This window comes from Helianthus annuus, chromosome 3 (genome assembly GCF_002127325.2).
Source record: "Helianthus annuus cultivar XRQ/B chromosome 3, HanXRQr2.0-SUNRISE, whole genome shotgun sequence".
Taxonomy (NCBI): domain Eukaryota; kingdom Viridiplantae; phylum Streptophyta; class Magnoliopsida; order Asterales; family Asteraceae; genus Helianthus; species Helianthus annuus.
In genome coordinates, this window is record NC_035435.2 from 153,345,564 (window position 1) to 153,368,905 (window position 23,342).

At 36.6% G+C, this 23,342-nt stretch overlaps 2 protein-coding genes and 2 long non-coding RNA genes across 7 annotated transcripts; 2 read left to right on the forward strand and 2 right to left on the reverse strand.

Moving 5' to 3' along the window:
- Window positions 1-1,161: 1,161 nt before the first annotated feature.
- On the reverse strand, window positions 1,162-4,167 carry LOC110928114. The gene is made up of 3 exons (XR_004888638.1): window positions 4,013-4,167; window positions 2,994-3,080; window positions 1,162-1,343 (listed from the first exon to the last, which is right to left on the reverse strand). It is a non-coding gene; the product is annotated as an uncharacterized LOC110928114 (long non-coding RNA).
- A 4,439-nt stretch (window positions 4,168-8,606) lies between these two features.
- Window positions 8,607-12,123, forward strand: LOC110930126 (growth-regulating factor 4). Its single transcript, XM_022173352.2, has 5 exons — window positions 8,607-8,711; window positions 8,788-9,011; window positions 10,151-10,538; window positions 11,304-11,770; window positions 11,858-12,123. The coding sequence occupies exons 2-5, from the start codon at window positions 8,816-8,818 to the stop codon at window positions 11,863-11,865; spliced, it is 1,059 nt and encodes a 352-aa protein (XP_022029044.1). The 5' UTR covers window positions 8,607-8,711; window positions 8,788-8,815; the 3' UTR covers window positions 11,866-12,123.
- Window positions 12,124-13,677: 1,554 nt separating this feature from the next.
- Window positions 13,678-16,702, forward strand: LOC110930131. The gene is made up of 5 exons (XR_002587651.2): window positions 13,678-14,397; window positions 14,515-14,914; window positions 15,078-15,460; window positions 15,769-15,881; window positions 16,045-16,702. It is a non-coding gene; the product is annotated as an uncharacterized LOC110930131 (long non-coding RNA).
- Window positions 16,568-18,942, reverse strand: LOC110930129 (cadmium-induced protein AS8). Of its 4 annotated transcripts, none has more exons than XM_022173356.2 (3): window positions 18,798-18,942; window positions 18,248-18,494; window positions 16,568-17,093 (listed from the first exon to the last, which is right to left on the reverse strand). In XM_022173356.2, exons 1-3 carry the CDS (start codon window positions 18,798-18,800, stop codon window positions 16,849-16,851), a joined length of 495 nt encoding a protein of 164 aa, XP_022029048.1. In that variant the 5' UTR covers window positions 18,801-18,942; the 3' UTR covers window positions 16,568-16,848. The 4 variants fall into 4 exon arrangements, with proteins under 4 accessions (XP_022029048.1, XP_022029049.1, XP_022029050.1 ...); XM_022173357.2 differs by having other exon boundaries at window positions 18,248-18,506; window positions 18,798-18,891; XM_022173358.2 differs by lacking the exon at window positions 18,798-18,942 and adding an exon at window positions 18,724-18,786.
- Window positions 18,943-23,342: the final 4,400 nt, after the last annotated feature.

The window sequence follows — 23,342 nt, forward strand, 5'->3', positions numbered from 1 at the left end:
ATAATTTTGTTTTAAAATAAAATTAAAATTTTCTAATTTTAAAATGAAAATTAAAAAAAAATTGGGAGTGATAGAATTCCATCACTAGTCATACCACCCCCCCTACATTTCTATCACTAGTGATAGAAATTTGGTTGATGACATAGCATGATTTGATTGGATAGTGGGAGTGATAGAATCTATCACTGGTGAACCACCCCTTCTCCCCTAATAAGATAAATATACCTTTGGTAAGAAAAGCTAGAAATTAGTGGAATCTGATTTAGTGCGGATGTGAATAATAGAGCTAAGGGTGTCCGGAGTGGGCTCGGCAAAGGGTTCGGCAAACCCTATTGCTGCGCGGCAAACACCGCCGCCAACCCTTTGCCGAAGCGGTTTGTTTGGTCACGCGGGGAGGGCTCGCCGATTCGGGGAAGAGTGTATGTGAGAGAGAGAGGGTAGTGTGGGGTGGGGTCCATTCCCGTCTCAACTAATCACACCTTTTTCCTTTTTTTTAAATAGTTTACCACTTCACCGAGAGTTTAAACCATTGCCAACACTTTTGAGCATAGTTTACCACTTTGACATGGCACACTCTCATTGGTGTTTAGTTTGCCACTCTCAAGTGTTTAACCACTCCTTACACCCTAATGTAGTATGAGTAACTCCAACAAAAGTATAGAATCAATGTTAGAGACACACACCAAAACTTGATCTTGTGAAGCAAGTTTTGGCATCCTTTATGATTTAAGGTTTCTAGGTTGGGTTCGTGACTGATCAACAAACATTGAAACTTACGAACTAATCAAGATCAACCATATATGAAATTCTAACTAGTTTCTAGATCCTTTCCTTAGGTAGCTCACAAGTTTTACTAGTTATGTCACCAATTTGTCTATTATTGGTTAGGGTTTCAAGCCTCAGATCATAAGTGCACTTTTATAACATAAAGATCATGCGTGTTGAATTTAACATACATAACATCATGGGAAGATCATCAAGACCACACAAATTAGATTTAAAACCAACAATAACAAGTAATTATACACATCATCAGTGTTGTAAAAATCACGACTAGGCGGCGATTAATCGCTAGTCGGCCAGTGAGAGTAATTTTTTGTTAATTGTTACGCCCTAATTCGTATTTGACAAAAAGTCGCAGCGGAAACTCATGCCATAAAATTTCTTTCATTATTAACGTCATGACTTACTTGAAAGTACGTTTTAATATGTATCTTTTACAAAAAAATAAAGCATAAGCCCTGATTACTAATAATACATATTCAGTTATTCCCGTACAATCTAGCTTGTGACTCGCTCTTCGAGCTCTATTCCTCGTGATAACCACCCGTGATTCGTACAACCTGCACTCACCACATACATTCATCACATTAGTATACAATACATAAACAAGACTCAATACATGTACACTTTCCATTCAGCTTTCTCTCTAACTTTAAGCATATCATTAGCGTATCCATTCCCTTGTGAGTCTTCAATAATGTACCTGCGTAAATCTTCGTTTTCCAGGTACATGATTAATATCATTAACACTTAACGTATCCAAAATCATACTTACATATACTCTTGCATACATCCATACCTCAATACATACATGCCTACACTCATACGTATCTTCATATATTCATAAATACACTTCTACATATGTACCTACATTCATACGTCTCTACATTCATGCCTACGATCACACGTACTCCCATACATACACAAATACACATTTGCATACATACATACATTTCTACGCCTTCACATATATACATACATACTATCATACGTATCTTCATATATGCATAAATACGCTTCTACATACGTACCTACATTCATACGTCTCTACATTCATGCCTACGATCACACGTACTCCCATACATACACAAATACACATTTGCATACATACATACATTTCTACATACATACATACCCTTCCTACATCGTTACGTACATGCATACACTCGTACATATCTTTATACATGCATACATACACATCTACATACGTACATACTTTAACGAACACGTACTAGATCACGCGTACCTCTTACATAATCATACATTATTAACATGGGTCTTAAACTTAGCTTTATAGCCCATAAACATCTAAGGAACCATCAAAATCATGTTTGGAAAGTCCACCGTAGTCCACGGATATCAAACCGAAGCCCACGGTACATAAATTAACTTAAATAACGAGATTTCAGCTTTTGGGACTTGGGAAGGCCGTCGCCGATGCCCCTAGGGCCGTCGGCGACGGGCCTTGCATTTACCCGTAGCCCAAAAACCCGTAGACAGGTAATTAAGGCGTCGGAGAAAAACTAGTTTTCTAGAGCCCGTCGGCGACGGCCCTAACCCCGTCGGCGACGCCCTCTAGAAAATGCCTTTTTCTGCAGATTCGTTTCGTCGTCCGTACGCACTAAAACGCGCATAACTTTTGAACCGTTTACCCGTTTAACCTCCCGTTTCTTCCTACATGATCGTAATTTGGTCCTCTATCATGTGGACCTAAAATCCCACACCCGGATTAAGAAAAACCTTTACTTACACCTACGACTTAATAATCATTTTTGACGTAATTGACCCATTCATATATTTGACAACATAACTTGTTGGTTTAACCTCAACTTTACATGAACCTAATAATTCCAAGGTCATCTACTATAAAGGAGTCATTCCCGGATACCTTACAACTTTTTCCATCCATTTTGCTCAAAAGCTTATTTTGACCCGTTAAGGTGTTTGCGCATTATATGGTCTATGGTTTACAAAACCATACTCCCCACTTTTATACTTGACCAAAACCATTACACTAATCGAATAGCTTCCTTATAAACTACTTTTAAGATTGTTCGCCCAATATACCCATCAAGGGCGTTTTAATCTACTTTATTCCCATTATTTACAACGAAAGACTTCAACACATACTTGACATCAACATCATGTTTAATTAGATAAAGCATTATATTACTTAAACAAACTAAGAAGTGACTACAAAATTCACTTACCTTGAGCGACCAAGTTCAAGCATAGGTTCCATGCTTACTTTTGACCCGCTAGCCTCCGTGCTTGAGTCCGTAGACATGTTATTTATCCTTACATGTCAATACATTAATATCCTTGTTAGCACGCAAGACCACACATAATCATCAATCACATTAATCCTATACTCAACATTTGACTTTCATTAGTCAATTTCTAACAAACATAAAGCATATACTCAAGTCATATCTTTTCAAACTCATATAATTTATCATGTCATCACACATTCATACATTGATCCAACTACGTACCATATACTTTTATAATCTTACAATTGTCAATCACATACAAGTTAACAATTTAACGTAATCTTAACATCCTTCTTTGCTAATAAATTTCTCTACCTTTAGTGCACATCCATATCAATTTATCATTTAGCTACTAATCCGACTCATGGTGTGCACCACCATTCAAGCATAGGGTACTAGTTCCTAAAGCATACTTTTCCCGAATCACATCATCAACCAACCACCCACATGTATTTCATCCAAAACACGTATCTCATGCTAACTTCATAATCAAATACAACACTATCACATTCTATGCCAAATTACCAAATTTTTGTAAACAATCTCACTTTCTAACTTCACCTAGTCATTTCATCAAACACTTGGTGTGCGTACTAATGTCTAAGCATAATGTACAAGTAATTAAAGCATGTTTTTCCCTAGTTCATCCATTGACCCACATAAGCATTCTCAACTTCTCATTTCACCACCATGAGCATATACATATTGTTCTAAATCATCTATTCATCAAAATATCATCAACATTAATCTAATTTAGCATGTAGAATTTCATAAATTTTGATCATCTTTGACACACAAGTGGGTTTTATCCTAACTCATCATCATAGAGAAATTCAAGCATAATTTCAATTTCTACATGTTCATATCATCATGCATTCGTATTTGATTCCATACGAATTCACAATTTCACATAACCCACTAAATCAAACATTACCAAATCATGAATTTTGACTTACTTGATGTCAAGAACACTTAAGGAATCATGAATCTAAACTCATGCATCAAAGACCTAGCCTTAATCCTCCTTAATTTCTTGGATTTCTTGCAAAGCTTGATGGAGAAGGGTTTCCCCCTTCCTGCTCTTTGTCCCGTACGTACACACACATACCCACAAAAACTAGTCTTTTTTTTTTATTAGATTTCATTCCACATTTATACATTTAGCCCCTTGACTTTTAAAGTTTGCTCATATTACTAATTTTCCACACTAACTTGGTCTCTTTTCTTTGTTTAACTTAGTTACACACATATATTTAAGCTTACTATCATTTTCTTACGGTACCGTTTTATGGTTACCGTTTTCCGTCATTTAACATCATGAAAATAATATTATTTTACAACATACGAAATTTGGGGTGTTACATTAATCAGTCCATTAATCGCTAGTCGGGCCTAGTCGGGCCTAATTGGGCCGATTCGGACCTAGTCGGCCAGCCAAAAATCGGCGATTCTGACCAGATTCTGGCAAAAACTTGTATATTCTAGCTAAAACCTCTAAATTTCGGCCAGTTTCCAACCAAACCATGTGAATTCCAACAATTAATCTTGTATACTTAAAAAAATGAGTTGAGTAAGAGCTAAAACCTAGCTACTTAAAATATATACCTATAAACATGTGTATATGTATACATAAAACTGAAAATTACATATAAAACCCGATCCGATTAATCTCGAGTAATCCCAAGTAGTCGCTAGTCCCCACCTCACCGGCCGACTAGCGACTAGCGAGTTCTCCAACCTTGCACATCATAATATCCAAATAACCAATGTTTAAATCAAACCAGAACAAGAATCTTCTTAGCCTAAATGGCTACATAAGCTTAGCCTAGTATGAAAAAAGTAAAACAAACCAAAACCAGATCTAAAAAAAGTCATTGATTGATAAAAACTGAAAACGCTAACTGAATCGATATGCGTGATTAAACGCGAATTGAATGGTAGGATCTTCAATCCTCAAGCTTCTAGACCTCCAGATCTTCAGTTCTGCTCCTAAAAAGCTTTCTACGCCTCCAAATCGCGTCCTCTAAGGTTTCCAGCCATCATGGGGCCTTAAATACTGAAATCTAGGGTTTCTACGTGTCTCGGCCCATCTGGGACAGGTACGAAATGTACCCTTAAAGGGAGTATGACGAGTACTCACATAATTAAAGCCCACAAACCCAACAATAACACTACGAGTGCGCCGAACCCTTACCGATGAGTACCACTCGTACCCTTGTTAAAAAAGTATTGCCCGTTTCATCTTCAAACCTTTTTTGCAGTCGTCTCGTTGAAACAGACAGGATTCATATATTATAAGCCCCGTAACTTATTTTCTAGCTCAAGATATGCCCATTTGAAGTTCAGATTCTTCCTTGTCGCACTATTTTGCGTAGTTCTACCTTGCTTCTTCAAGTTTTCATCCAAGCTCTTCATGAACACCATCTAACCCTATAAATTCACAGTATGAATGGATAAATACCATAATCTTATATAATTTGCAATATAAACCCGTCAAACGCATATAGAAATCATGTTAGTTTAACTGTATATCGTATAACAAGCAAATAAACCAAATTTATTATATTTGAATTATTATAGTTTAAGGTCCCTTTAAATTTCAAACAAACTTTAGGGTTAATTTGAAAAAATATATGATAATTTGAGAGGCTTTATTAAAAATCTAAAAACCTTCTTCTTCTTATTCTTACTCCCTTCATTAAAGAGAACCTGTAAAAAAAAATCAAAACAACTTACCTGCAAAAAATAACCCACACAATTGAAGACACCTTCCATTTTGAACCTCTGTGGGCTTTCCTTTCTTCTCCTCGATGATCGATGAGCCAACACCGAATTTTAGTGGAAAAAAACCCTGGAACCCGGAAGGTTGGTGTCCTCGGACAAGGCCGGGTGTCACTAGACCCTCCCAGACTCCCACCGTACTCCCTAAGATAGTGTTTGGTATGCATAAATTGAAGCTGAATTGGTTGGGACATTCCGATCAAACGAAAGAAAACATGTTGTTGGTCAGTATGAATGGAATGGGCCATTTTGTAAGAAATGTAACTCTCTTCCATAGAGAGCATTTTCATTCCTTAACGAGGTGTGTTTTTTTATTCCCTCAAGAAATGGAATAGAAATTTACCCTTGTATTTACCTTACTCTTCATAAATATATAGTAACTCTGGTTTTTAAGAAAAAATTTGGTTAAAGTAATATTAAGTTCTTTCAAAAAACTAATCAGTTGAAATGGTCTTGTCTCTTCAGTGTCATCGGTGAAATACACACCCTCTTTCCCCAAATGTTTTCGGTACCATGCAACACAAGATGATGTTTGCAACATCCAACCTCTGTATAATACTTAACTATTCAGAGACAAATGTATGAACCATTTAGACATCTGCTCATGAAACAAACAGTCTGAATCATTAAGTGATGAACTAAAAAGCGGGTTTGTTTTTCAAGATTGACATTGAAAAAGCTTACGACAACGTTAGATGGTCGTTCGTGGTGAATATCCTTCGGCATATGGGCTTTCCGAATATTTGGTGTAAATGGATTATGGGTATTCTTAAGTCGGCTAGATCCTCTATTCTTGTGAACGGGGCCCCGACGTTCCAGTTTCGGTGTGAGAAAGGTATGAGACAAGGAGATCCTTTATCTCCTTTCTTGTTCTTAGTTGTGATGGAAGGTCTTTCTCGTATGTTTTCGCGGGCAAGGGAGGCAGGAGTCATCAACGGTATTCGTACCCCTAATAATGGTCCAGTCTTGTCTTACCTCCTCTATGCAGACGAAGATATTGTGTTGGGGGAGTGGTCTAAAGAGGAAATGGGAAATATCATGAGAATTCTTCGTTGTTTCTATCTTTGTTCGGGTTTGAAGATTAACATTAACAAATCTAATCTTTATGGTGTTGGGGTTAGCATGGAGGAAGTTGGAGTTTTGGCCAATGAGTTCGGGTGTATTCCGGACGTTCTTCCCTTTAAATATCTCGGATTGAAAGTCGGTGCTAATATGAACCGAACTTCCAATTGGCAACCGGTTTATGATACGTTTAGGAGCCGCCTTGCTAAGTGGAAGTCTCACCTTTTGTCTATTGGAGGAAGAGTTGTTATTATTAAGTCGGTTTTGGAAAGCTTGCCGACGTTCTACTTCTCGTTATACAAAGCCCCCAAAAAGGTTGTGTCGGATTTGGAATCTTTGATTAAAAGTTTTCTTTGGGGCGGCTCGGAGGAACAAAGAAAGATGCATTGGGTTAAGTGGGATCGGGTGGCCCGACATAAAAAAGGAGGTTTGGGTCTTTGCAAGTTAAAAGAGGTTAACATCTCCCTTTTAACGAAATGGGGATGGCGGTACAAGACGGAAAGTAGCAATTTATGGAAGAAAGTGATCGACTCCATTCACGCTAATATGGTGGGATGGGAAGTCGTCAATTTCAAAAAATCCTTGTCTGGTACGTGGAGCAACATTGCCAAGGTTTTCATTAAATCAAAGGTGGGAGGGGTTCCGCTATGGAATTTTCTAAAAGGCGAGATTAGAAACGGAGAAGACATTTCGTTTTGGCTGGATCCCTGGATCATAAGCGAGCCCCTTAAGGTTAGATTCCCTGAGCTTTTTTCTTTGAAGGTTTATAAAAAATGCAAAGTGGCTGAAAAGGTTTCGATGCAAGGAGACGATTTGATTTTTAATTGGGAATGGCGTGCGCTGCAGCTCTCGGCGGAGCAACTGGACAACGTTCAGCTGTTGTCTTCGCTGATTTCAGGAGTTCGGCTTTCGGATGGCAAGGATGCATGGTCTTGGTAGGCTGGAAAGGACGGGACCTTTTCTGTCAAAGCGACTAAACGACTCTTGTTTAGTGACATCGCTGCGGGTTCTTGGTTCGTCATGGATTGGTGTCGGTGGGTTCCGACTAAAGTTAACATTCATAGTTAGAGGATGAAGATGAATAAACTCCCGACGGGTGAAATGTTGAGAAAAAGGAACATCGCCATTGAAGATATCTCGTGTCCGATGTGCAACTCGGAAGATGAAACGGTGGATCACGTCTTCATAGGGTGTAGGGTGGCTGCCATCATTTGGAATGGGATTTCTTCGTGGTGTAAGATCCCGAATATTTTTGCCTTCTCGACCAAAGACCTGCTGTGTTTACATTCTAACCTAAGAGTTTCGGATAGAAAAAAGGTTGCGGTGCAAGGTATCATTATGCTGACTTGTTGGAGTTTGTGGCGTGCGAGAAACAATTTGAAGTTTTCGAACGTTCCTGTCAGAATTGATAGAATTTTGAGTGAAATCAAAGCGTTGGGTCATTTTTGGTTTTCGTATAGATCTAAATACAAAGGGGTAGAGTGGAAGGATTGGGTCTCTTTTGTAAATATGTAGTTTCTTTTTTCTGTTTGTTTGGTCGGCGTTTTCGTTAATGAAGTATACATTTAAAAGAAAAACTCATTAAAAGGTAAACAAACAGCCCATTTGGAATTAGAAGATGTGTAACTTGTTCGATCTAGAAAATATCTAAATCCTATACCTATAGGTTTGGTATAAAAGATTCTAGAATAAATTACATGAGACTTATCCTTAACAAAAACATTAAAATGAAAATACTAACAACATTTCATCCCCACATCCGGATTCCTTTGTGACCACGCATGGCCAAACCCTAGATCTGCGTCTTCAAAGGTAACCAAACAATCTCTCTCTCTCTCTCTCCCCATCCATCCACGTATATCTCACCTGTCTCATCTGTTTCCTGCAGTTTCTTTCTTGAAAACCGACAGACGGAGATGAGTGGCAGCACCACAGTGGCTGCTGGCACCGGTTACCGCCCGCCTTTCACGCCGGTGCAGTGGCAGGAACTCGAACATCAAGCTCTCATTTACAAGTACTTAGTTGCAGGTGTTCCTGTTCCTTATGATCTTGTTGTTCCTATTAGAAGGAGTCTCGAAGCTTTATCCGCTACCTTTTTTAATAATCCTAACTGTAAGTCTTTGTAAAGATTCTATCTTTTTTTTTTTTTTTTTTTTTTTTTGCATTTTTTTTTAAGATCTGTTTTTGTTTTTGATAAATTGATTGTTTGATGAAGTTGTTATTTAGTAAATTTATTGCTCATTTCACTTTCATATTTTCATATCAAACATGTGTTTGTCATATTTATTGGTGAATGCATAGGGTTCTTGTTAATCAAATTGATTTTAATGTAGAACACCTAACATACTAAAGAGGTATGATATCCGACACGATAAGAACCTAATACGGAATTCGTGGGTTTGAGTTTAGTATAAACAGGTTCGGGTCAGTTTCATATCGTGTTTGGGTCGACCTGGTGAGTTTGCGGGTGGGCCCTTTATTTTATTTTTATTGTAATATTTTCGTAAAAAGTATTTATATCGTAAGATCCATTTGAAATATCTGATGCTGGTTGTTTTACCATATTGGTCTTCCTGTTTTTGAGGAAAATAATCTTTATTGTTTCAATAAATTGATTGTTTGATGAATTTATTGTTGGTTTTATTGGGGTATCAAGTTGATAATTTGAGCATGTGTGTCATTTTTGTTGGTGAATACATAGGATTCTTGTTTGTTTAATTGGTTTTAATGCAGAATACCTAACATAAAATTTGTGGGTTTGGGTCGGTTTCGGGTCAGCCTACCTGGTTTATGGGTGACCTGTTTTACCAGCTTCTTTTAAAGTGTATATTGTGTAATAACTTAACTTTATGGGGTATTTTATGCCAAAGTTTTAAGAAGTAAAAGAGAAATGTGCATCATGTTTTGTAATTTAAACTTATTTGTGTTTTGGTTGTAAATTTATAGTTTTTGAGTAGTATAAAATTTCGGGTTGAGTTGTGTTTGTCAATTTGCGAAAACTCGTGTTGTGTTCGGGTTCATGTGATTGACACAATATTTAGGTTTTTGTTGTATTTAGGTTCGATCCACCAACCTATGAACATGACCCAAATTACATCCCTACATTAACATACTGTTATATATAATGGATAGATTATCATTTGGAATTTATTTAATATCTTTTTTTTATTATTAACCGTGCATTCTTCTGTTATCTGTATATATTACTCTGTACTTTTTAACTAATCGTATGCAATCTTGTTTTTTTGAAGCTTTGGGATATTGTTCATATTATGGTAAGAAGTTTGATCCAGAGCCGGGAAGGTGTCGAAGGACCGACGGCAAAAAATGGAGATGCGCGAAAGATGCCTATCCCGACTCCAAATACTGCGAACGCCACATGCATCGTGGCAGAAATCGTTCAAGAAAGCCTGTGGAATCTCAATCTGCTTCTCAGTCATTATCAACACGTGTCACCGCTGTAAGCAGCACTGGTAGTGGTAATAGAAGTTACCAGAATCTTAGCAATGGAACCTTCCAGAATTCGCACTTGTACCCCACCACGAATTCCGGGACTATCGATTTTGGGAGTAACGCATCTAAGCTGCAGGTGCATGCTAGTTCCTATGGGATCAACAACAACAACAACAACAATTTTAGGTACTTGCTCACACAATTATGTTTATTAATGTCTGAGCATTTATGCAATATCCGATAAAGATATAGTTGTACCGAGTAAAGGGGTGTTTGGATGTGTTTTGGAACTGATATCTGATTATATAAACTTGAAGTCCAATTATAGTTAGAGTAGAATGTCATTTTCGTCCCTGAGGTTTGGCCAGTTTTGCGACTTTCGTCTAAGGGTTTGTTTTGTCGCATCTGGATCCAAAAGGTTTGCAATCTTGCTATTTTCATCTGGCTCGTTAACTCCATCCATTTTTCTCCGTTAAGTCAGGGATGATTTTGTCTTTTTTTAACCTAAAGGGCAATTTGGTCATTTTCAGAGGTATTGAATTGCCCTTTAAGTTAACAAAAAAGACGAAAATACCCCCGACTTAACGGAGAAAAATGGAAGGAGTTAACGAGCCGGATAAAAATAGCAAGATTTCAAACCTTTTGGATCCAGATGCGGAAAAACAAACCTCAAATGAAATGGCAAGATTTCCAACCTTTTGGATCCAGATGCGGAAAAACAAACCTTTGGACGAAAGTCGCAAAACTGGCCAAACCTCGGGGACGAAAATGGCATTTTACTCTATAGTTTATTATGTTTGGAAGATGGATAAATTAATCCTGATTATATTAACATTAAAAACAGTATCCAACGGGTCAAAAGTTACTTAAAGTGATTTTCAAATGCTTTTAGATTTCATAATCATGTATGGTGGTTACGAAGAAGATAATTATGAATATAATAACATGTAGGTATGATCAAGGGTTAACTATCAATGTGGATGATATAAATTACTCGTCTGGAGCTTCAAGTGCGAGGGCTGTAACGATGGAATCTAATGCCGACAGTTCATGGTGTCTTGTGCCCAAACAAATTTCTTCAACTTCGTTAATGGAGTCGAGAACCGCCTCATATTTACAAACGAAGTCTCCACAACTAACCATGGTTAATGCATTTGAGCCTGTGATCAATGCTACTACACCAGGGTCAAAGCCAAGTCAACAACATTGCTTATTTGGAAGTAAAATTGAGTCACCGGTTGAAGTCAAACACGAGCAGCAGCAACACATGATGCGTCCGTTTTTTGACGAGTGGCCCGAACAGAGGGAACCGTGGTCGAGTCTCGAAGGAGCTAGTGGGAAGAACTCGTTTTCGACGACACAGTTATCAATGTCGACGGCTCATGACTATTCTGCACGAAACGATTGCACCCCAAATGGTGTGTGAAAACTGAAAACAGTATGTGTGTGTGGTTATGCAAGTGTGAAACTGAACTGATTTTTTTGTATTTTTTTATTCTGTGCAGATGATTAAGAATGGCTACTGATGCAACTTTGATTATGTTGGATTACATGAAGTTGATGCGACTTTTGAGTCTTGCTGGCGTGTTGACTTTTGTGGTCTGCAGGTCAACGTAAACGTAGGCACACTGGTTTAACGTAAGATGATGCTTGTTTAAGCACTTTTCAGGAATAAATGTTGTCTATTTTGAATTGTATACTAATAGGTCATTTTAATTTTTAAGTTGTAAAACATTTAGATAATTAATTACCTTTAATGTCCTTCGCGGAAGATAATCGACTTGCTTTTATTGTTAAATAGTTAGTTTTTTAATCATATTAAATGTACTGGTTATTCAAATTCTAAAGAGTAAACTGCCATTTTGGTCCCTGTGGTTTGGACATTTTTGTCATTTTAGTCCAAATCTTAAACTTTTTAAATCTGGGTCCCTGTGGTTTTATTTTTGTTGCCATTTTGGTTCAAAACTCAAATCAGGTCAGATTTATCAAAAAAAACCTTGCTATTTTGTCCTTTTCTGAAGGGGCAAAATGGTCATTATATAAAAAATGCTATTTTGTCCTTTCCTCAAACTCTCTCTCTCTAAACACCACTGTCCCCTCTCTCTTCTCTCTCTCTTCAAAATCTTAAATCATCTGCAGAACCCATATAAAAGCACAGATGTTATATATTAAATTGAATGTTTGTCCATCTGTGTTCATCTGCCCCTGAAGTTCTCTGTGTTCATGAACCACACAACCCATCAAAGCCACCCAACCCATCAAAGCCACCGTGTTCATGAACCACATAAATCAGCTACAAGAACCGCTCATTCACCAATCAAAACCTAAACATTCAGATTCACAATTTCACAAAACCACAATTAAACAATACAATCATACAACCGTACGACAACAAATCAACAATTCAAACACAAATTAATGCTGAAACAAGCAGATCAAGTAACAAAAATCAACCATAACGAAACAACAAAGAGGACGAAGTACCAAACGATGTGATCGCCAGTTAATCGGTGTGTAGAAAGTGATTGGCGGCGAATCGAAAAGGAATCGGAGATAGTGATTGTGAAGGAGCACGTCGGCGGCGGAGCGGTGGAATCGGAGATAGTGATTGTGAAGGAGCACGATGATGAAACAACTGAACTTGTTTCCTTTACCGCAAGATTAAACAATCATATGGTGGCAGAGGAGGTGGTGGGTTTGTGGTCGCGATGGTTATTGTGTGGTTTGTTGGAGGAAGATGGTAATGTTTTGAAGCAGAGTGTAGGGTATGGGTACATGATAACGATTCTGGAGTCTCTACAAACAACCGGTTCCTTTTAGGGTTCCTCCTTCGTTGATCCTTGTTTATTTCGGCATCTATTTCTTGAATGCATCGCTAGGGCAGATGAACACAGAGAACTGGTTTGGGTTTTTGGAGGAGATGAACTTATGGGGAAGATGAACTTTTGGAGAAGATGAACTTCAGGGGCAGATGAACACAGATGGACCATTTTGGGGAAGATATATCTGACGATGATGAGGGTAGGTATTTAATATGTTATAATAAAATCAAAAAGACCAAAATGTCCCTGAACAAAAAAACAAAATAGGCATGTTGGAACAGTAAAAAATGGGAGTTTTTGAATTTTGGACTAAAATAGCAACAAAAGTTAAACCACAGGGACCCAGATTTAAAAGTTTGAGATTTGGACTAAAATGACAAAAATGCCCAAACCACAGGGACCAAAATGGCAGTTTACTCAATTCTAAAATATAAAGGAAAACAGAAGTATAATGTTCAAGTCTTGTAAAGGCTAAAGAATATAATCCTCATTTAGTGGCAGGGATGTTTATAAATCGCTGAAAGTTGAATCTGATAAAATCAAACTAAAACAAATCGGTCGATCTGAAAAGTTTTCGATTCATTTATGACAGTTTAACGATTCAACACGCAGTTTAGAACTGATTCATTTATGACAGTTTAACGATTCAACACGCAGTTTAGAACTGACCGTACTAACTGCTTGTTAAACCTTTTAATATACTCTATCGTTGTATAATTTTAGTACAGTCAATTCATATATGATAATAGCAAAACAGAATGAACAGTCGCAGGTTGGTGATTCACCTACCTGCCTTGCCTTTCTCCTACCCTCTGCCCGCCACGTTGTAAAAAAGGTTTGACATCTGTTTTTGTGGGTTAAGCTAAATATAAGGGGATGAGAGAGAGAGAGAGGTATGGATTGATGATGGTGGAGCGGTTAACTGTGATGACGGAGGACCACCGCCGCGCTGGTGAAGACCATCTCATCCGATCGGCTATTCCGAGTTGGATCTTTCCCTCCCCGTCTTTGGTTTCCTCGGCTAAGCACCTGTTGCGTGGAGGGTCGTCGTTGTCGGCGGCCATTTAAGGCCGTTTCTGGCGGGCAGCGGCTATTCCGATGACGCCGGTTGTTGCTGGTGGCTATTTGACGCTGTTTCTGGCGGCGGTTGTTTCGGGGAGGCCCGTTGTCCGCGGCCGGTTTGAGTCCGTTTCTGGCGGCGTCGGCCTTCAGATTTCTCCAAGGTATTCTTTGTTTATCTTCATTTTTATGTGCTTTTGGTACATTGCCCGACTTCTTTCATCTGTCTGTGAAAGCTTTGGATCTATAGAGTCTAAAGAGTTTCAGATGTAAAACCCTAGGTCTGTATGAATTTCTGGTGGGTGGAGCTTGATTATTGGGTTTGTTATGGAATATGAAATCTGGTGATCAAAAAGTTGTAAAGGTGGAATCTTTGCATGTTATGAATACTCAAAGATCAAGAACAAGAACATGAAAAAAGGTGGAGAGGTTTTCGGCTTTTCTCCTACCCAACGATGATGGTGGCTTGCTACTTGGTATGGCAACTCCGGTTGCAACCGTAGCGCCACCGTGCGGGTTCAACGACGATGATGATCTTTTCAGATCTGAGTCGATTGGTGTTGATGATTTCGTTTTTTTGTATGTTATGTTTTCTGAGATTGCTGAAATAAGGAGTCATTTGTTGACATTGAAGGAGTTGTTATGGTTTCTCTTGAGACTATTAAAGGCGCCTCTCAGCAGGTAAATTCCATTTGAGCTTGATGTTTGATACGCATGTTATGGTTTTTGTTGAGTTGTAGGTACTCTGTTTGGTGATTTGGTTGTTTTGAGTTAAGGTTTGTAGATTAGCTCAAATGTTTGTAAAGTCTGAGATTATCATGGCTTTTTTTTTGTTAATTTGTAGATGTTGTAGATGCTATAATTTGATGTCTATCTTGGACATGATTACTGGGATACAGTTGCATTCTGAGATTATACATGTCTTGTCATCAGATTAGATACACGTTTGTCTTATATATATAGGCTGTGGAACGCCTTTTATACCAGCCATAGAACTACGACTTCTGCCAGGTGACATCTATGTCGAAAGTATTGAATTTAAATCATTAAACCATTATGCACGTTTAAATACTGGTAAAACATCTGGAACAGTGAGGTAAACATTTTTAAAAACTATTTACTTGTAACAATCTTTTTGTAGTTACTCCTAAATCAGGAACTTGTCTGCCATTGGATTGAAGGGAGGAATTAATCTGGATTAGCTGATCTCACAGCATTGCAAACCTTGTAAGTGAACACTCCAATGAAGAAAATAAAATTACGATATATACAAAAGGTAACAAGAGTACCCAACAAGCAAGGATCAAATTTTATATATCTTTTTTTCAAAGCCTTTTGTGATACTTTTCAAGTTCCATTATTTTTGCTATGTTGATATTATAATTTTTTACTAGAATAAGTTAATTCATTGTCAAATGTTACAAGAATTAAAACATACTTATGATTTATCTTTTCTTTGAACCGGCCTTTTGTTTTGGATATTGGATTGTGAGATTTGGGTATTTGATAGTGAATATTTGGTGGAATATTTGTAGGTTAAATTCAAGTAGCGACGAAGATTCACCGTGTAAACAAGGTTACAACTGTGCTTCCTATAAATGTTGAGGATCCTGCCAGAAGTAAAGTTGATATTGAGATGGCTTTGGAGGTATAATGTTAGGATTTTGAATTTAATCTTGAGAAATATTAACTTTTATAGTAGATTTTAGCAACCTTGCATTGTTTCATGTCAAATTTAAGGCACTGTTGTGCTGAAGCAACTGAAACTTATGCATTCTTGTGTATTATAATGGTTTTATATAATTACGAAGGCTGGAGAACAATGTCCTGGGGTGATGATGGTGGCTTGCTACATGACAAGGCAATTCCGTGTGACCCATGGTTTGTTGTTCACGGCGATGACGATATGTGATTCTGAGCCTTTGTTTTGTGACGACAATGATGACCCTTTTAGATCTGAGTCAAATTGGTTTTGTTGTTTTCATTTTTCCTTTTTTTAGGTTGATGTACAAGTTGTATTAATGGCGACGGTGAAACTGTTTGATGATCGTGGCAGTAGATGCCTTTGTATTGACGGCGCAACAGTTGTTGCCGTGATGATTTGATCTTAATAGTGATATTCAAATACTGATTAACCCCGCCGCGGAGCGCGGGTGGGAAAAATCCTAGTTTATTTAAAAACTGATTTGGACCAACAAATCGGCGAATCCAACCCACCCACCCAACCTAGCCAGTTTAATTCGCCGTTTGTGGTTAGCGGTTTGGTGCATAATTTTCATCAAAACTAACCGAACTAGACTATGAACAACCTTTAAAAGCACAACATACTACAGGTTACATCCTTCAAAGGTAAGATTGTTATTATTTGACAATTTTATTTTTGACATCAAGAAAGACCAATAACTCAATACTTGTAAGCTAGAGCGACACAAGATGTTCTAACTTGAAATAACTCTCCTATAATTTCTCTAAAAAAAAAAAAAAAAAAAAAACATATGATCTTTCTAGTGTATCTCACATTCATCTTTCAGCATCATCTGGTCAAGGTTACTAAGATCATCAACCTCAGTGGTATCCTTAAGCCTGCAAGAGGACTGATATGTGTGTTTCATATCTCAACGAGGACGTTTAACGCGACTTTTGAGTTCATCAAAACAATTTAAAACCATCTTTGCCTGAGAAGACATTAATCTGTTCATGCCCGAAAAATGTACTCTTTTGTCTACGGTTTGTTCATGGTTGAAAGTTGACACCCATCTTTGAATGCCAGTTGCGTTTATTCCATCGTTAATACCGTCTGTGCCAAGTAGACCGCTAGCACGAGCAAAGTCCACCGCACCACTTCTTGTTGCCATTAAAGCTGTAAAGTGTAAAGAGCATGTCGGTGTTATTGAACTTTTTAACGAGCAAGATAACAACAACAACCACCATACCCAGTAAATCCCACAAATAGCGATGCTACTCATAGGGTATAGGGAGGGTGGGATGTAGACAGACCTTGCCTCTATCCCTGGGGATAGAGAGGCTGCTTCCAGAAGAGACCCCCGTCTCCAAAACGAACAGCAAACCAACACATCAAGATAGAGACGACAAATGAACAGATCGGATTGGCACTACACTCTATTCTCCGAAAAAGAGTTTAAACATTTACAAACTATTATGTGTCGAATATCAGATATTATTACAAAGATTTTATTATTTCAGTAATAATCTAACTTTTTGAGCAAGATGATTTAGAATGCTTTAAGCATTGTAACTAGGGCTGCAAACGAACGTTCAGCGAATGGTTTGTGAACCGTTCGACGGAAAGTACGTTTGTGTTCGTTCGTTTATTAAACAAACGAACACGAACAAGAAATTTCTTTCGTTTAGTTAAATAACCGAACATGAACAAAGGCCGCATTTGTTCATTTATGTTCATGAACGTTCGGTAACGTGTTCATTTATGTTCGATAGTTCATTAATGTTTTTAGTTTTTGTATTTTATTTATATACTTCAAAATTCCAACAAATAAAATATTTAATAAGTTTAGTGTATTATCTATTTTGTTCATGGACGATTGTTTGTGTTCGTTTGCTTCCATTTGTGTTCATGAACATTAGTTTGTGTTCATCAACATTTGTTTCGTTCGTTGCCTAAAATTAACAAACGAACACGAACAATTTCATTTCCTTAACAAACGAACACAAACATAAAATCTCATTCGGTAAGTGTTCATGAACATATACTTCTTAACAAACGAACATGAATACGGCCTTGTCCGATTTCGTTCGGTTCGTTTGCAGCCCTAATTGTAACTACGCAACAGTCTAGCTTTTCACTTTTTGGATATAGGGATTTATAATACTGTATATATAAATACACTCTTTCAACTTGTTTGCCCTCCTTGCTATGTATCTAAACTTTTCGCTTATACCCCTTTGACCCGTTAAGGACAAAACACAACCCAAATCATAAGTAAACGGATTGAAACCGCCACTTATAAACAATGAAAACAAAAGATAGAACCGTACCACTAAAAGGAACTTTAAGGAGGCGATTCGCAGGGAGCCCAACGCCGAAACCAGCAAGAGTAATTCCGACACTAAACCCAACACCACAACCCGCACCAACATAACCGATAACTTCCGGCCCGAACCCAGGTCCCCAGCCGATTCCACAACCGAAGCCTATCCCCATGCCCCAAAAGGCTCCAGATGTAGGATGCACCGGGTTCCATCGCTCATATCTCCTGAACAACCCTTTAATAATCATCAGTACCTGAAACTACAACTGGTTAATGGTTTAACATTGTCATGTCATCATATATATATATATATATATGCCCATCACTTACTCATCTTTATCTTTACTTGCTATATAATGAAAAAAATCAGACCTCCTAATTACACCAAAATTCAACCAAATAGAAAACAAATCTCGTCAACTAATAAAGCACCCAGAAAAACAAAAAAATCAGACTTTCGTTCACATCGAACCATCTAGATACCTAATTGGGCGGAAGAAATGCAATCAGGCTTAGTACAAATTCATGAAATTATAAACTTATAAAGTGAACATTACCATTAACAGATTGTAGAAAAATGGTGAACTGATGATGATAGAAGATCGCTAGGGCAGTAAACAGGAACGTGTAGTGAGCGCGGCTTTGTTTCAGCCACAGGATTTCGATTTGTCTTTTTAGAATTTTACAAATAAAGTCAAGATAAAGGCTCCCAACATTTACATTTATATGTAAAAGTGTAAAACGAAAAAAAAAAATAGTAAACTCATTCAACTCTAGGCTATGTCTAAGGTGGATTCTTTACCGTCTTGAGACCGTGTCCTTTGATGCGCAGAAACAGATGGAATCCGTAAACCCTTGCCTCTCGTCAGGTTCGAACCCGGGATTAAAGCTCATATTCATCCCTTCACCTAGATATCCCTCGAAAATGGTCCTAGCGGAAATCAAACTTACGTCTCCACTAGAAAAAACAGATCTTACTGAACCAATATCTCAGGATAGTTATATACACTTTTTCTCGTATAATTTTGGCACCAACTTAGTTTATTAATATGCTACAATTTAATTTAGCTTTAATTAGGCTAGGATAATAATCTTATGTGATTTGTTTAGTTTATTGATCAAAGGGCGTTTAGCTTCATTATATTTTGTATGTTAAATGATGCCATATCTCCAAGATGTCGAGAGTTTGAGCCGTGCTGTGGACTATGAAATAGATTTAGGAGTAGATTAGATGGTGCAGCTTAGGCTACCCCCGAGGGGGCGCCCGCCCCCCGAACTTATCGATGCGTAGTGTTATGAATAGTACTTTTGTATAGGTATATACGTTGCCGCCCCCTCCCCCCCCCACGGTTTCGGAAAAATTTGTGGGGGGGGGGGGGCGTGGCTTCGCCAATGGTTCTAAAAAAACCTAGTTTATGTTGAAGTATACTATACTTGACGGTTTTGGTCATTTGAAATATTAACTAGTGTCTCTTGATTTAATTTTAAAATTTGTTTTAAACTCTAAACAAATTAAATCCTCAGTGTGCATAAACATGCTTGCTAATAAAAAAACATGATCGTTTATTGTCTATAAAAATAAGAGAATTGACGATGATATTATGTTGATAACAAATTCATGATATGATATGGATTTGGAGATATTATTTGGACAACGAATACATGATAAAAGTCATGATGAGTTTGCCTATTTTGTTCCTTTGTATTATTATGTTATTGAACATGTGCAACAAAGGTGTTGATAAATGCATATAAAAATGATTTTGAATTTGCCTTCTTGTGAAATAAGAATCTAGTTTTTAACAAACGATTTCAATTATGTGACTCTTTTTTTAAACTTTATAATTTTTACTTATATGTATAAAAGTATTCGAGATTTGAATTTTTTTTAGTTTTTGAGTAAACTGCTAAAATCATCCCTGAGGTTTGACTCAAATTGCTAGATCAGTCCAAAATCAATTTTTTTTGCTAAAACAGTCCTTGAGCCTAGTTTCTGTTGCTATTTCAGTCCAATAAATTAACACCGTTAGAACCTCCGTTAATGAATGGGTAAAACTGCTAAATTCGTCCCTGAGGTTTGATTCAAGTTGCTAGACCAGTCCAAAATCAAGTTTTTTGAATTTGTTAATTATAAACTTATTTAGGTATATAATTTTTCTAGACTTGCATTAATTCTTTGAATTTGTTAATTATAAACTTATGTAGATTATAAACTTATTTAGGTATATAATTTTTCTAGACTTGCATTAATTTTTTGAATTTGTTAATTATAAACTTATGTAGATTATAAACTTATTTAAGTATATAAATCATTAAAATCACAAGATTATAAACTTATTTAAGGCGGGTCCAGTTATATTTATGTTCGTTGAATAAATCATTAATATCACAAGAGAAAAAAATGGTAAACGACAGGTTCTTAATGCATCAATATTTGTACCAAATGCATTATATATTTTTCATAAATGTCTTAAAATTTAAGATAAATTACAAGTCTACTCTAAATATATAATTTAAATTTGTGTTTAGTTATAAAAATATAAACATAATGTAGCACTTTTAGAGAGCGCAATTTTATTTGACCTGTCTTAAACACTGGTTTGACCCGAACCCGTTTTGACTCAAACCAAAATAATCCTTTTTATGAGACTTGTTCTGGCACGACATGTTGTCCGACCTCACCTGAATGATAAGTATTATTAAATAAGAAACCACTTAATTAAGTAGAAAAAATGAATAAAAGAACTTTATAATACAAATATTAAATTAAAATAACTGATAAATATTAAACATTAAATATTACGATTTAAATAAAAACAAATAAAAATTATGTTAATTTCTTAATATTTAAATTTACATATAATGTTTGTATTTTTCATAACTAAATATTGTTTAAATTAACTGTTGTCTTATTTAAATCCTTAAATAAATACTAAATATTTACATGGTAACAACAACAACAACATCAAAATAAAATCAGTATATAAGGCTGGGCCGGTTAAATTACGCTCTTCAAAAAAGCTACATTTATATTTTTAAAACTAATTTTATTTAAATTAAATTAAGTATTATCTTATTTAAATACTTAAGTATGTAATTAGTAAACATTTAATGATAATAATAATAATAATAATAATCAAAATAACTAACAAATAATTTTTCAAAATAACTAACAAAAGGATTTTTTCTCTTGCGATATTAATGATTTATATACCTAAATAAGTTTATAATCTAAATAAGTTTATAATTAACAAATTCAAAAAATTAATGCAAGTCTAGAAAAATTATATACCTAAATAAGTTTATAAGTAACAAATTCAAAAAACTTGACTTTGGACTGATCTAGCAACTTGAATCAAACCTCAAGGACGAATTTAGCAGTTTTACCCATTAATTAACGGAGGTTCTAACGGTGTTAATTTATTGGACTGAAATAGCAACAGAAACTAGGCTCAGGGACTGCTTTAGCAAAAAAAGTTGATTTTGGACTGATCTAGCAATTTGAGTCAAACCACAGGGACGATTTTAGCAGTTTACTCTTAGTTTTTCAAAGAGTAATAAAAACTCCTTTTTTATTTGCTTGGTCGATAGTAAGTCTATCGGTTCTCAAGTAACTTTAAAGTTCCCACATGATCTATGTCCTTGAAGGGGTATGGTCCCAAAAACCTTGTGCTTGTACATTGGACCAAACCACAACTTCACCTCAATAAGCCCTTCTTAAGAGAACCTTGCGCGGCTGCGCATCGGTTCTAAAAGAAGAAAACTTAAAAAGCGGTCCTCAACATCCGCGCGCCGAGATAAGAACTAATAACACATCCTTGCGCAAACCCATGTGATGTTTAATGCTAAAGCATCTTCGCGCAATTGCAACCCAGACTTAAACAGAAAAGACATTTCTGTTACAACAGAATTAACATGAGGCAGAGGCATAGAGGATTACAGCTGTAAACCTTCTAGAAGACCCCATCATGCACAACCATTCAGTTATAACCGAACGATAACGTGGCATCATCCGGAACGCTCATTAAGGTCACAATGATTGCACTAACTTGGAGAAGGATCCACCCACATTCACTTTCCACGTGGCACCTCCCTAGCCTTTGATCTCACTCATAATCTGTGTGCATGAACGTCAAGATGAAGAATAACGGCAAAGGAGTAACCGCTTACGGAAAATGCTTTCCGTTATCTCTTCCGTCAACAAACTTTCCCGCCCAAATCCGGTTATAAATAAGACAAGTCAGGTATCATTTCTTATTATAAGTTACTCTCACTTCACTTTCACGGTTACTTCTTCTTCTTCTTCATTGAGATCTGTACTTATTCTCACGCCGGAGGGTGGTCACGGAGAGAACCCTCATTCTCCCCGTGACGAGTCTAACGGCTGTTCGTTTTGCAGATATTGTTCGGAGAAGAAGCTTAGCCAAACCCCGAATCAAACGAGATGACTCACCCTTTATGCAGAACTAAACCCCTGGTTTGTCTGATTCCGGTCATTCGAACCGGTGTTTCTTCAATCCTATATATGAGATCATAAACGTACATATCTGGCACGCTCAGAGAAACCCACAAACCTAATATGTAATGAGTAAATGGTGTTTTGATAACCGATGATGAATGTAGTTCCAGGTATGAAAGAATGAAGATTTAAGAATGAAAAGAAACTTAAAATGAAGATTGTTACTGTTTAAAAAAAAAAAAACTATTTTATATAATTAGTATCCGTTCTTACAAAAATTTACTTCGCTCCAAATACAATTGATGATTTTCATTTTTCGTTGTACAAAAATAAATATTTTAATTTGTTTTTAATAAATTTTTATTTCAATAGTTTATCTTAGTTTCCATTGTACTATGAGTAGAAGATATTACTGATTAAATATATGGTCATAAATTTAGAAAGGAAATGGGATTCAAGATTTTTAGGTTGGAAGTGGAGCAGGAATGGATTAAGATTCCCTAATCCATTGTAGCATTATGATCCAATCCATTCAAAGTTTCAAACCACTCCTACACACCTTTTCTCAATATTATATTTCTAATTGGCCCATATATGTTTGATTCACAAAAGTATTTCCATCTATTTGATGAAACTTTATAAA

Excerpts from the sequence above, each read along its gene's own strand:
- LOC110930126 (XM_022173352.2), top strand. The coding sequence starts at position 8,816 with ATGAGTGGCAGCACCACAGTGGCTGCTGGCACCGGTTACCGCCCGCCT. Across the intron at positions 9,012-10,150 it reads CTTTTTTAATAATCCTAACT|CTTTGGGATATTGTTCATAT; the intron begins GTAAGTCTTTGT and ends GTTTTTTTGAAG. Across the intron at positions 10,539-11,303 it reads AACAACAACAACAATTTTAG|GTATGATCAAGGGTTAACTA; the intron begins GTACTTGCTCAC and ends AATAACATGTAG.
- LOC110930129 (XM_022173356.2), bottom strand. Across the intron at positions 17,094-18,247 it reads CCTTAAAGTTCCTTTTAGTG|CTTTAATGGCAACAAGAAGT; the intron begins GTACGGTTCTAT and ends TACACTTTACAG.